This window comes from Anoplophora glabripennis, unplaced genomic scaffold, assembly GCF_000390285.2.
Source record: "Anoplophora glabripennis isolate ALB-LARVAE unplaced genomic scaffold, Agla_2.0 scaffold485, whole genome shotgun sequence".
Classification (NCBI taxonomy): domain Eukaryota; kingdom Metazoa; phylum Arthropoda; class Insecta; order Coleoptera; family Cerambycidae; genus Anoplophora; species Anoplophora glabripennis.
This window is the reverse complement of record NW_019416727.1, coordinates 182959-197341: the sequence shown is the minus strand read 5'-3', so window position 1 is coordinate 197341 and position 14383 is coordinate 182959. Positions and strand designations below refer to the sequence as shown.

Sequence of the window (14383 nt, the reverse complement as noted above, 5' to 3'; positions counted from 1 at the left end):
ATTACGATTTTTAACATAAAAAACTGGACAATCTAAATTTTTCTGGACGTTTATGGATTCCGTAGAATTTATGAGTTAAATGTTTTTATGCGGTTCCAAATGAGATCGTAACAACTATAAACTGAAGCTTTTTGTGTTTCTAACGGTTATAATTTTGTAGTGAAAATATAACAAATCTTTTAGAAGCTATAAATAAATGTTTTAAACGGGTGTCTAATTCATGACGTCATTTAGTGCGATCGATAGCGGAGAAAACGAATAACAGTCTAGAGATGGCTAGTAAAATTCATTTTGCTTCAAGGTTCCCCGCATGTGCATTTCTTTAAATTAGCTTCCGTTTCGTTGACATGAGAATTGTACACTAGATGTCAATCAGCTGAGAGGTATGTTGTGTTCTCAATAGCACTAAATGACGTCACGACGCGTTATTGATCACGTGATAAAATTAAATTTTTTACGTAATTTTGAACATTTTAATTAATTTGTACAATTAATTAAATTAATTTGTTTGCTACTGTTTATCGCTGTCCGCCAAAGGCTACAAATTTATACAGTTCTAAAAGAAATTAAATCTTTATGCAAATTCCTTGTTTCCATTTTTTTTTTAACAAATATCCTCGAATCGAATGTTACATCTGACCCATCCTGTACAAGACTTCCTTTTATTTGTTAATAAGTCACAGGTTATTCGAAATGTAGGTACAAAAGGCATTGACTTTTGATGCAGAGTGAATGCCCAGTAATTTTATTTGCTCTTGGTTATAAATGTAACCAATAAAGCAAATTGCTGGCCAACGGCCGGCACACCTCCAGACAGTGTCCACATCAAATTATTAATGAATTAAAACATCCCCTACTTTTCCGGTGCTGTTACCGAGCCACCGGCACAACACCGCGGATGTGCCATGTTCGACGACGTCTGTCGTTGTCTTATCCATTGGCTCTGATATTTCCTTTTCCCCACGTACTCGGCGCTAAACGTGGTGGAACGAAAAAGCACGTGTGGTCAGAGCGACAGTCGATTGTTTCGCGCGCGGTTAACTGGCTGCGTGTGTGCTACCGCTCTTTTGTTTTTTTTTTCGAGGACTACCCGATCTCCCGAAAAACAACCAGCTGTAGAACCAAACAGTAAATTCAGTAACTGTGTCGCGTTTTGATTCCTTTAATAGAAGTGTTGGGTCCCCAATTTTTTGCCCCGAAAAGTTAATGACTACTTCCGCTCTTTGGTGTTTAACGCTTACTTACTCTAATCTCGTATAAATTAGGAAATAATTTAGTAACATATTAGACCAGGTAGTAGGTGGTAAACATTGTTATCGGTGTGTTAGAGTCTTTTAGTTACGAAATTCTGAATTAAAAGTTGTGCCATAGAAGTTAGGTATCTACGTAGTTATGAATGTCGTACATGTTTGCATAGTAACACGCGTAAGGTGCTTGTGTAACTAAGTTAAGCTGTAATTAAAAAAATAAACAGATCGAAGGAATCAAGACTAGTCGGACCTTCAGTTTGTTTGAATGAATTTGTTTAAACTTGGAATGTTCTGTGGATTTACCAACCATGGCTTACGTCATTTGGAGAGTTGTTATGAAAAAATATTCCAGGGTACGATTGGGATTACACGGTTCTGGGGTAAGTCGGTTTCGAATTTTACATATTTACCAGGAAATACGCGACATTTTAAATTTAAATTCAGATGCCTCAATGAAACTTACATAAGGTAGAACCTCATACAGAATACAAATTTATTCAGGAGACTTCTCGGTAGACTTAATATGGGTTCTTAGTCATCGACTATATTTAGCTAAATGATTATCAATCATCTATAAAATAATAATAAATAAGACATAAATACAGTCAAATTGGTTATGAATATCTTAAACATGATCTTTAAACAATTAACAGTACTTTGGTTAAACAGCGCACTGAGGGTATTCTGATTAATTGGCAGTGTTTTGATCACAAAGTCAGCATTGTATTGTATGAGTATTCAATTTGCTTCTGCCTTCGTCATCACTAAGGAAGAGATTTAAGGTGTAGGATCCATAAATCTGTTCAGTATCAATATCGTGTTCATACAATGATTGCCTGTCAATGTTTACATCACAATATCTTTGTAGTAGTTAAATTTTATAATAATACTAATAATTGCCACTCATTGGAACGAAAAGAGATTATACAGAGTGATTCACAGATGGTAACCAGAAATGAAGCCTCGTATTCTTTGGTGAATTTTAAGGGGAGCCTTTCCTATAAAGATTTTATCTAGGACACTTCGTTAAAAAGATTCAGATACCTACTTCAAAAAATATTTTTAATTTTTCTAAATAATTTAAAAACTAGTAAGTGAAATAATTTGAAATTGGGCACATGTATTTATGTAAATAATATTGTCCAAAATCTGAAAGCATATTTTTTTAAATAAAATAGTACCTACGCCACTGCTTTACGGTAACAACCATGATATTTTCGGTTCGGTTTTCAATTTTCTACAAATTACAACTGTCTTATGTTTTTCGAAATAAGCCTGATTTTCGAGTAAAACTTAAAAAAAACAACTGAAAACACTTTTACTTAAATGACATGACAGGCACTAATAATTCGGTTATTTATTCGAATAAAGAAATTAATAACATTAGTCATCATTTTAATGATTTGTTTGAGTAAATGCTCAAAAATACCTCCATTTCCACGAAAACGGGACTGTTTCGACAGGATTGTTGCTTGAATCTGATGGATGTTCTCAGTTCGTATTTTAAGTTTTACTCGAAAATCAGGCTTTCTTCGAAAAACATAAGAGAGTCATAATTTGCAGAAAATTGAAAAACGAACCGAAAATATCATGGTTGTTACCATAAAGCAGTGGCGTACTATTTTATTTAGAAACGGACAGTATTATTTACATAAATACATATGCCCAATTTCCAGGCTTATTTCGAAAAACATAAGACAGTAGTAATTTGCAGGAAATTGAAAAACGAACCGAAAATATCATGGTTGTTACCGTAATGCAGTGGCGTACTATTTTCTTTAGAAAAATATGCCGCCGACACAGGATATGCTTTTGCAAACCGATATTTTAGTACCTAAATAATTTAAGTACTTACTACATTTGAATTTTCCCGAGTATACTCAAAATACAGCGAAATATTTACATAAAATGATAGTCTTTAATATAATATGTTGCAGGTCATATTGATATCAATAATCCAAACTCTATACTATTCCCTCAAGTTAGAATATGGATCACCAATTTAGTATTCTATTATGAGAACTATTCTATACGAATAATTCTTGAATTCTCTCAAAGGAAATTGATCTTTCTAGGGTAATAGTGTATGTATATCCCAACTCAGATTGCACCATGAACTATTGCATTCTAGATTTAATATTTCATCATTTAAATTGAGGCACATCACGAATAATATACTCGTATTATTTTTGCATAATTTGTTTAATAAAAACAGTGACTGCGTATGCAACTAATTTTCATTTTTGAATCTTAGGCAAAACGAAACTTGTAGTAAAAATGTCCTCAAAAAATCATGATGTTTAATAATTTTACATTTTACATCAAATCAATGTATTGCTACTGTATCTTATTCATTTCCGTCTTTCTTTTTATTTTTACAACATTCTTTTGTTCCTAAATTCCGTTCAGTCAATGCATCTTCTTTCTGATGGATAAAAATGAATTTAATTTTAACTCGTGACAAGTTGTTAACACTTTGAAAACTTCTCTATTTCCGGTCTCATAATTATCAAGATCGTATAATACTTATTAGTTGTTACTTATTTGTTGTTGAGGTTGTTCATCAGCAATATTAAAAAATTAAGGAATTATTTTCAATCCATTTGTCACCATTTAACAAAACTCATTTAGTTTTTTTTTTGAACCAACAATAACACCAACAACTATTACAAGATTGACACCTCAAACCAATAGGCCACCAAAGAATAACAAAAAATAAATAAATTAAACAATCTTCCATTTTGAGGTGTAGTTTTTAGTTAATTTCTTCTGTAAACAAAATATTACATGGAGTTGCAAAATTCAGTTTGTATTACTGTTTTTTCAATTCGTATAACTGTTTGTAACTTTTTTAGTATACCTGTGTACTTAATTTAGAATTTTGACAATTTTGTCGGTCTTTAGTGCAAACTATGCAATATTTGAGTATTTTCACCTTTTTTAAAATTTGCAATAACGTATAAACGCCATTTTACCTGTCTGTACCTAGATTATCTACTATCTAAATGTGAGATTAGTGTTTAGGCAAAATTAATTGTATAAAGTCAACCCATTGACTGATCTATTTCTTCTTAAATAAAACAAAAAAAACTATGCCTTCAAATATGTACTCAGTTTAAGAAAATGATCTTTCCCAGCGATTACGTCTATTAAAAAACCGTTTGATATCTAATTATTTTTTCGTTTTGTGGTGGATTGCGGCAAATTTTCATGACACACCCGAATTACCCTCGCGACATACTGGTGCATTGTGACACATTGCCAGCAGTTGGGAAACACTGACCTACATGAAACCAACTAAAATGTATAGTTAGTTACTTTTCTAGAAACATTAACATAATGCACAATGTTAAAATTGTCGTAGTACCTTTATTGTGAATATGAAATCGAAAACATGCCACAATTTAGACGGGGTCCTGACTAAATAGATGTCTCAATAAATCGTCAAATGAAAATGATAGGTCTGAAAATAAGCAACACCTGATATATCAGCACAGCTTAAAACATTTATTTTTTCTGTACTGAAGATGACAGAAAAACAAAATGTTTAATCGGGCTTGCTCTGAAACAAGCTAAATCGGTACGTAATGCAGTTTTATGATAAAACCTCGACATTATTTATTGACAAGTTACAAATTGGTAGATTTTTCAGTAAACATTGCACAACACAAACAAGTCACATTTTCCAGTACATTTCTCGCATCTACTATTACGTATGTATCTATTCTTTCATTTACAAAATTGCTCCTGGAAACTATAATATAAGAAAACGATAAAATAATATAACAACAAAAAAAATACAATACTTTCATTCTACATTCTATGGACACCTAATATTGATGCGTACATACAAACTAAAAAAACGCAATAGACACGCATTGCAGGTAATATAGAAAGTGTAATTATTACTGGTTATATTTGACTGAAATGAACTAACTGATTTTTGCTTCAACTAATTTATAGATGAGATTCGAGGGTTTACCAAATATAAATCTATTTTTTTATTTTCACATTTAAACGAAAAGTACGAGCTTAATTTTTCCAAGTTTTCAGGTTATTAGAAATGTATGTATTCAATATTGAATATATGATACTGATAAAAGGCAAAAATAAGTAAAACAATGCAAAATAACTATATGTATGCTTCCTTCGAAAATAAATAAAGCAAAATAAAATATCCTGGAGAAATTTTTACGTACTAAATATATTAGAACATAACGTTTATATGATTTGATATGCATTTGACATTTGCTGTAAGTTTACACTATATTTATTAGTACAGACTGGTATGCACTGATTTCAGTTTACTACAGTGAAAGTAACAAATGTGTAATTTATACTTGCCTCTTTTGATTGGAATATTTCAGTATAATTCCAAGAGTCGTTGAAAATAGAGTAAATTCAAACGAAAAAGAAGGTATCGTTTTAATTTTTCCAGAAAGTTAATTTTTAGGAATACATCTGTGTCTATCTAAAAAATATTCATGTATAAGGGAAATTTAAATGTATCTATAAGACACAGACGTGCAGATACTGAAGACTATATTAAATATGTGAACAGGTGGAGGATTAACAAAATTATGATTTAATGTTATAGAACCTGATAAGTAAATTACAAAGTAACATCAATAAGACCGCAATAACTTGCACCTAAATTTCGTGAAACTGGCATTTTCTCTTTGACTAAATGCATGTAATATACTTTAGCTGCACTGGTAATGACACCGTGTGGAGCCCGTAAGTGTAGCTCGCATGAAATCTCATGAAAACGAATAAGTAGTACTTAACTAACTCTTGACCTTACCTGAATAAATGACAATCGCTTTTACTCCTTATCAAATCGCATGCATACAATTCCACTATAGAAATTGTCCTAGAAATATTTCTGTACGGAAGCTACTAAAACAAGGGCATTTATCCTTTGCAAACTTATTTTTTAAATGCCATAAGAGCGTAGCGTTGATTACTGAGTATTTTTATTTTTAGTTGTGTTAAAATAATGGGGTTGATGCAGCATGGCACTATTTTATTGTGTTTGTGTCAATATTTTGTTATATTTACGGTAAAATAATTAACAGTTTAATCAAAGAGTAAGTAGTGACGGAAATATCGAGAAATAACCAATCTTAGTACCTCGTTGTAAGATTCTATATAACAAATTAATAAAAAAAAGTCTCAGTAGCGTATTTTTCGAGTTACAGGTTGTTCATAATTAATAGAAACGAACTTTATGTAGCAAAAAAACAATACACTATTCATTTAACGTCATTCATGAATTGAATTATTATCAACATTAATCATTACTTTAAAAATAATTTCATGTAATGACACTTTTATCATTAATTTCCTATACATGACGATATTTTGTTATTTAAATTCGAATATGCTGCATCTAACAAGAACACATTTTTGTAAAGCGTTAAAACTCGATAATAATAGAAAGATCAATTTGATACATATTGGAAGTATAAAAAATGTGAGCGAAAATTATTATCTCCGAAACTAGGTGTTCGTATATAAAAAAACGCATGTATACGCTTGTGAGCAATCAAAAACTAGAATTGCATACTAGATTTCATAGAAATCGCTTCTGTCGCTTTCTTATAATTTAAAAAAGATAATATTTTTCTGTACATTTTAACACTATTTTGAAGCATTTACGAATACTTGTTTGTAAAAACCTTTTTCTTTAAATTGTTACTGGAATATGGCATTAACGTTTGACCAAGCGTAGTTAAAGCAGCTATAACTAACAGGAAAAGGGAAATTTGTTTGATTGACTGAATGGTGCAATGGTGCGGTGCAATATATAAAATTAGATTGAATTAAATATTAAATATAATGAAATAATACGGTTATATATCGGTGTCAGTAACACTTGTCATGGTCAGAGCAAAGTAGATCTACATATTTTAATAGGGCTTGCCTGACAGAATATAGTAAGGGGCAGAAATATATTACTATGGTACCAAATCTTACCTTAGTAAAATAATAGTTTCTAAATTGACAAAACACGTAAAAGCACTAAATTGGTTAGGAAGAAATCCATTTAAATTTAAACATTAAATGTAGACAGTTTCATAAATTTTTATATTCACCAATTTGTTATGATTATGAATGGGTCTTTTATAATTAATAACTTATTAAGGATGAGGATTAATACATTTTGATTGAAAAAGAAACTACTATTGTATCAAACTGAACAACTGATTGTGTATGAATATAGACATCATATATGGAAAGATGTTACATGAAACACGTGGGAAATCTGGTATATAAATAGATATGCACATATTGGCTATTCTGAATAATTAAGTAACTTATGAGATATGGGCAATTACATAGGTAAACTGAGTAGTGCACAATCGCATCTTCCATAATCTGCATTGCATTTGTAACTTCATCTGAATGCGTGGAAAGAACCAAGTCGATCATTTTTGCAGAAAGTTTGTAATAAAATAAGAGAACTAAGCAACGATTACAAATCTTTTGGTTGTAAATTAAAAAAGAACATTGTTGGTCAACAGAAAATAGTAATAACGCATACTACAGATAAAAATCTTGGTAAACATCAATGTTAAGTTTCGGAAGTTATTGTGTGTTAGAGATGGAATTATATTGCTTCATTCGATGAAATATAACGAAGGAAATCGATTTTTCAGAATAATGGTTACCTGGTATAAGCTCATAAAGTGAAATTGTCACGCACACCTGAAGGTCTGAGTATTCAACTATTCAACTTATATTTATAAATAAGTTTATCTCTGTATAAACAACTCAGGTGGATTATTAGATAGTCTAAATAATGAAGGTAAAATATTGCTTTACTTGATTTATTTAACACAAAACCAGACTTGTGGGGCACACAATGAAAATATATGAAAGAAAAATCGTTAAAGTTAAAAATGAGACCTGCTGTTGATTGACAAATTATTATAAAACACGGAATTTTATATAATATTATGGACGTAGATTTGATATTTCTATGATAATATCAGAAAACGTTTTTATATGATTGGTAAACTCAAATTATTTCTATATTTCTAATGATACTAACATTTTTTTCTAGTAATTATGTGTCAGAATAAATGGAAGACTTTAAATTCTATCTATTATGTGATGAAAAATAAAGTCAAATTTATTTGGAGGAATAACCTGGTCTATTATCAATATTATTATTTTGCTTTGTATGTCGTCTTATTAGTAATAACAAGACCGTAATCCATAATATTTTTATTAATCAACTACAATAATTATGAAATTGTTTGAGTTTTTTAAATATTTCTACATACATATGGTACATATACATGTATCTTTCAATTTATATGTTTACCGTGCAAATAACAATTTTTTTAATTTTAAGTTTAAGAGTATCAAAGCAACAGAAATGTTCACAGAAATTCATAGATGAAGTTCTTAAAATATTTTTTAGTTGTATTAAAATTAATGAAACACTGACGCATCTATAGTCGATTTATAAGAAATGTATTATTAAAAAGGATGACAGATGAAATATAAAAATATATTGCAAATTCATATTTAACCGTAATAAGGGGTCAAATAATAATATATTAGTGTATCTGCTAATAGGTGCTCCCAAATAGGTACCTCATAAGTGAAGGATATGGAGTTTGCATCGTAATGTTGGTTTATTATGGTAATCTTTAATAGTTCCTATTTGAGGCGGAGTACAATAGCCTAAAAATAAATATGTCAAATTTTCCGGGGGAATGAACCAATCATCATTTATGTATATCGATACATAATCACCTCTAAATCATCGAACGATGTTGCTAACTTACCATTAAGTTTGTAGAAATATTTAGAATGTCATCCTCACATCTTTTAATCTAACTGTACTTATAAAATTATTAAGCATATTATAAAGCATTTTCAGTAACAATAGACGTACTGGTAATTTGGAGATTATTGTCTTCTTGTATTTGAATTTCAATGTTTACATTTCTATTTTTAAAACAAGTTCCATTTGCTTTGACATTAATTAATGTGAATATATCTGGGCTACGACTCTTACATTAAAATGCAAATCATTAAAATTAAATACTTGTAACATATGTTGCCGACAATTAATAATTATTTTTATATGCATCAATGGTTTCTGATAATTGCTTTTCATTATGAAAAGAGAAAAGGGGTTCATCAGTTACTCCAACATTGTCAATTTCATATAGAGAAATGTTAATGCAAGTGTCTCGAAATTGATTTTCCATAATCCATAAACCGGTTTTGCGTTTCAGTGACAATGTTCTATCAAATAACTATTTCATTCATTAAAAAAAAAATCGTTTTCACATTTTACTTGGGATTATTTCATCAGGTAGCCTCTCTGAGTATGGAATTAACAATATGAATATAACAAAATTATATATAGACTTTAATCTTTTATAAAGAATTGCCATACTGATGAGGGTTAACAAGCCCGAAATCGGTATGTCTAGTGTGTTCGGCCGACGAATGATCCTAGCTGTAATTAATGATATTGCTGGTATGATTTAAATTTAACCGTATAGATAATACAATACATACTCTTGGTTTTTTTGATAAGAAGAATCAGTTCATTTCAGAATATATTGTAACGGATTCTAGTTTAAAAAATAGTAACTGGTTGGACTTCATAATAAAGAAAAAGAAGCTGTTCAAAAAATAATAACAAAAAATCTGTTAAATTGCTCATAAAATTACGGATTTGAATATGGTTTTAAAATAAAGATAAGTACTTTCGACTAATATAAAATTATTTTTAAAACACTTTAACCCCAAACCGCAACGTTCATCTCGAAAATCATGTGATCAACTGAATATCGAGTTTATTAGCTAGATGTGAATATCTGGACTAGAGTTTCTGATTTCTCGACCTAATTTTTTTCCCGGGACTCGAGAATTCTCGACTATGAATTCCCGGGAATTCTCGAATTCTCGAGAAATTTCTAAAACTTAAAAAAGTCGTAATTTTAATATTGCAATGCGAAATATAAACATGCTATTATACTTAACAATCACCATCAACATTTATTATTTATCCAGTATTTTTATTAATTACTTATGTTTCTACTTCTACTAACAAAACTAAATTAAACTTTGAGTATCTTCTCCCTGAAACCTTTAATTTGTTTTTTTTTTATTAAACACTTTCAATATACTTATGTTTCTTCCAATAATTAATAATAATCATTAATCATGCAGTCTTTTACTTAAACAAATAGTAGATAAGGAATGTAACCGAAGAAATCTTAAAAAAAAACAAGCTTTAATTTAAAGATACAGAAGCGTTCTTCCTATTAATTTATTACATACAGGGTGATTCACAACTTATCCAAAAAAAAATTGGCAGTAGATGCAGCATGAGAAATGGAATCAATATCGTAAAAAAAATTTTTATAAAATCCTTATAGTTTTCGAGAAAAATAATATTGAAGTTATAGTACATTCAACCACTACATAACTGGACAACTGTAGTCTCTAGCATCATTCGCTACGTGGCCTCAGCGACTCCGAATACTGAAATCGGATTTTATAATCGTCGTTGCGATAGTATTTACCTGTTATCTGTGGTGTTTACAAAAGGTTTTTAGTAGTTAGTGTCAAAAATGGGTAGTTAGTGTCAAAAATGGTTTGCGTGTAGGTATAGCAACTCGGAGTTGATGGATATCGTTTTAATTTATGGTGAAGCATTCGTGTTATGGTGAAGCAAGACTACATTTGTGTTAGTTCGTAGGAACTGAGTACAACGGACCCAAATGTGTTTACACTTTGGTGGATAAAATTTTGAACAATTGTAACATCGGGTATGTCAAATGATTTTATTATTTAAAAACACAAATTAATTTCTTTAATTAATAAAGGCAAAAGCAGTGGAATTTGCCGATATCAAATAGGTGCGATAAAATTTTTTTTACATATTTCTTTCCTTGCGAAACTTTTTGTCCGTTTTTATCACACCGCCATGCCGGTCGCATTGTGCGAGGTCAGGTTTTACAGTGGATCAGTTTCCAGTGCCGTGCACAAGTGTATTTTTAAATCATTTTCAAACTGTCCTTTTTGATTTTTTCTTTACAAAATTGTATTTGTAAGGGTAAAAAAAAGTAAAATAATCAACATCAACATTAGGTATCTGCTAATAAAATTTCTACACAGTCTTATAAAAATAGTACATTAAAAAAATAAGAATCATCAAAGTAGACTAAAGCCTAAAAACTTAAAATAAATAAATCATGAGCTAGTCGAGAAACCACCTTAACCGCTCGACTATTTGTCGAGAGACGAATTGAACGCATGAACGAAACGAACGTGCATCGGGGCGCGGCGCGAGAGGAGAGGGCATAGACAAGCTCAATTAATCTAAAAACTCCAGTCAAGAACTTAAGACGCGCGTGATTTTTAAATTTCTCGATTTTTCGATTTCTCGACTTCTCAACACTTTTTTCTCGTCTCGAATAAGGCCGGATTTCCCGGGAATTCTCGCTTCGAGAAGTCTCGACCAGAAACCCTAATCTGGACAGATAGTGTTGCCGAAAACATATACGTATATGAAGATATTTATGTGGCAAATAAATGTATAAATATGTATAACAGTGACATTTTTAACGTCAAAAATCATGCATATTAATTGTAAATTTTAATTCTTTTATTGCTTAAGTTTTTGTGGAAATAATTAAATATGTATGTGTTCTGCACAATAGACTGTACCGTTGTTTAAATTATATGTACACTTTTAAGGTTCACCCTGTGCAATTAACTACTATAGCTTAATAATTACAATAATAGTCACGAAGTCGTTCCCTTTGCATGCTTAGATATCGACATTAAAGGGAAACATGACAACTGCATTAGTTTTTGAAGGGCAAATACTTTTGTTCATAGCAACAACATCGATTCAATGGCATGTAATACGTATATTCTTCTGAATGTATGTCCTTCTATGCACATTAGAACCAGTTAAATAATATCTACAACTAAACAGATAAAATATCAAGTAGAAAAATAACTGTGGAAGGCTACGCTAAAACTGAATGATGATTGTCTGTGAGTTATATTTTTATTTTAGTTTGAAGTTAGATTAAAGTAAATATTAAAATAAAATTAAGACTTGTAAGACTCCGCTATTGAAGAAAGCTATGATAGAACTTGCCGCTATCTTTTAACACAAGCCGTAATACACCCACAGACCGTCAACAAAAAAATGAACAATATTATAGGATATTAGGCTTGATGTGTGTCGGTTTCAGATAGCAGTTACTTCGTATTTCATTAATTCTGTTTATATTATGTTTTAAATCTGTGTTAAGATCAACATATCAGAATAAGATGTAGTGGATATTTTATAATATACAGGGTGAGTTGGGAGACTCGTACCAAATTTCACATTAAACCAATAAGAAAAAATTCAAATGCGATTTTCATTTGTTTTCAAGTTATAGCGTAATTACAAATCTAAACATTTGAAATCATAGTAAGTCACGTTCCAAGTTGTAAAGTAGGATATTTGTCAGTATCATTTTATGTTGCAATATATTAACACTTGACTACACGTTTGTAAAGTGTTACAAAATGCCAAATATGGAGTTTGTTTATGGTTTTTGTAATGGGAATGCCAATGCTATTTATTACAACTATCTGTACGAAGCCAGAAAACTTCCCAGTGCTAGTATAACATCTGAACGAGCTCATCGACAAGGTATAGAAGAAGCAGAAAATAGTTTGGGTCTAGGAGAAGATAATGCAAACTCAAAATATTTAATTTTCCATAACACCGTCTTACAGGTTGATATTCTGCTTACGAAAGTTTTATCTTGATATTGATTCAATATCGTAGTTTGGGCCATGTTTTTGTTGTTTCTGTGTACGATCTTAAGCACTTAATCAATTTTTCTTAACTTCCTCACCTACTCCTACAGAGAACTACTCCACAACTTTTTAACACTAGGAACCACGTTGATTGTCTTCATGTAAATTTTCCTAATCTGTTGTAGTGAATGGTATTGGTATAATAGATTCTCGGAAACTTGAGATTCATCCTTTTGTTTTATAAACTCATTATTTGTATCATATTATTTAAGAGCAACTTCAGTATAGGTCGACGAAGGGTTCTATTTTTACTATTCACACAATTCAGGTAATAAATTTACTTACTTGCATGGCCGGGTGTTGGGCTGGGCAGGGTGTGGTGCGATATGCAGTGCACCCTTGAGGCATCATAGATAGATTATCCAATTCAATTCAATCAATACATTTATTTCACGTTTCAGGAGACACGTCAGTTTGTGTTTTCTCTGTTCCTGAAACAATACACGAAACAGTTAAATGGGAAACACAACAAAACCCATTTAATCGTATTTTATCTCTTTATGGGATTAAAAGAATGGATCTGAGTATATGAGATTCCAAAGAAACATTGATGCCTATTTTTCTAGTAATATATAAGTATTATGTTGCAGCAAACCTTCAAGACTGACTAAGCGAAAAAACAAACACACTTTGTCTGTGATCCTTTAAAAATTGGTGGTGAAGCAACATTTGGTGAACTATTCAAGAATCATAGAAAATACAGTCTTTGATTTTGGTATTTGGTCTTAGGTGTTTCATCTACCAAAAGTTATTTGACGCCAATTTACTGTTTCGATAGAACATATCTAATACAAATTTCGTTGTTTTGTAGAATGCATCGTTTATAGTGTATGGTTAAAGGCCAAAAACCACGACAGTATTAAGAAGATTGGCAACAAGATTTATAAAAGTTACAGCCTTCCCTTAACAGTTGAAACCTCAGAACCCTGATAATTCTGATTAGTTTTTGTTTAAACTTTACTTAAAAATTCCTTTGAAATTTAATTTTTTTTTTAATTTAAATGAATATTGAATCTTGTATTTTTTTTTATTCCGTCCAGAAAAATCTGTTCAACAATACTTTTTTGCAACCACATGTTTGTATACTAAAATGTCTTGTATTCTAAGTGGTATATTTCCAGCTGTGTACTAGTTTCATGAACAATGTATCAAAAAGTAACTATATCCAAAGTAAGTAATTTTGGGCACAACATAAAACTGGTGGACACACCAGGTGACAAATATACAACTTTTACAGTTGTTTATGGCAGAGATCTCATTTGCTTTGA

The 14383-nt window shown here is 30.6% G+C and overlaps 1 protein-coding gene across 1 annotated transcript in view; it reads left to right on the top strand.

Annotated features, from left to right (window-relative positions):
- Positions 1–1039: 1039 nt before the first annotated feature.
- The window catches only part of LOC108913036, a gene marked incomplete at its 3' end in the record, with an annotated part of 154251 nt that continues 140907 nt past the window's right edge, over positions 1040–14383 (top strand). Inside the window, exon 1 of the mRNA XM_018718492.1 lies at positions 1040–1630. Within this exon, the coding sequence (XP_018574008.1) occupies positions 1559–1630 (72 nt within the window). The remainder of the gene's footprint in view (positions 1631–14383) is intronic.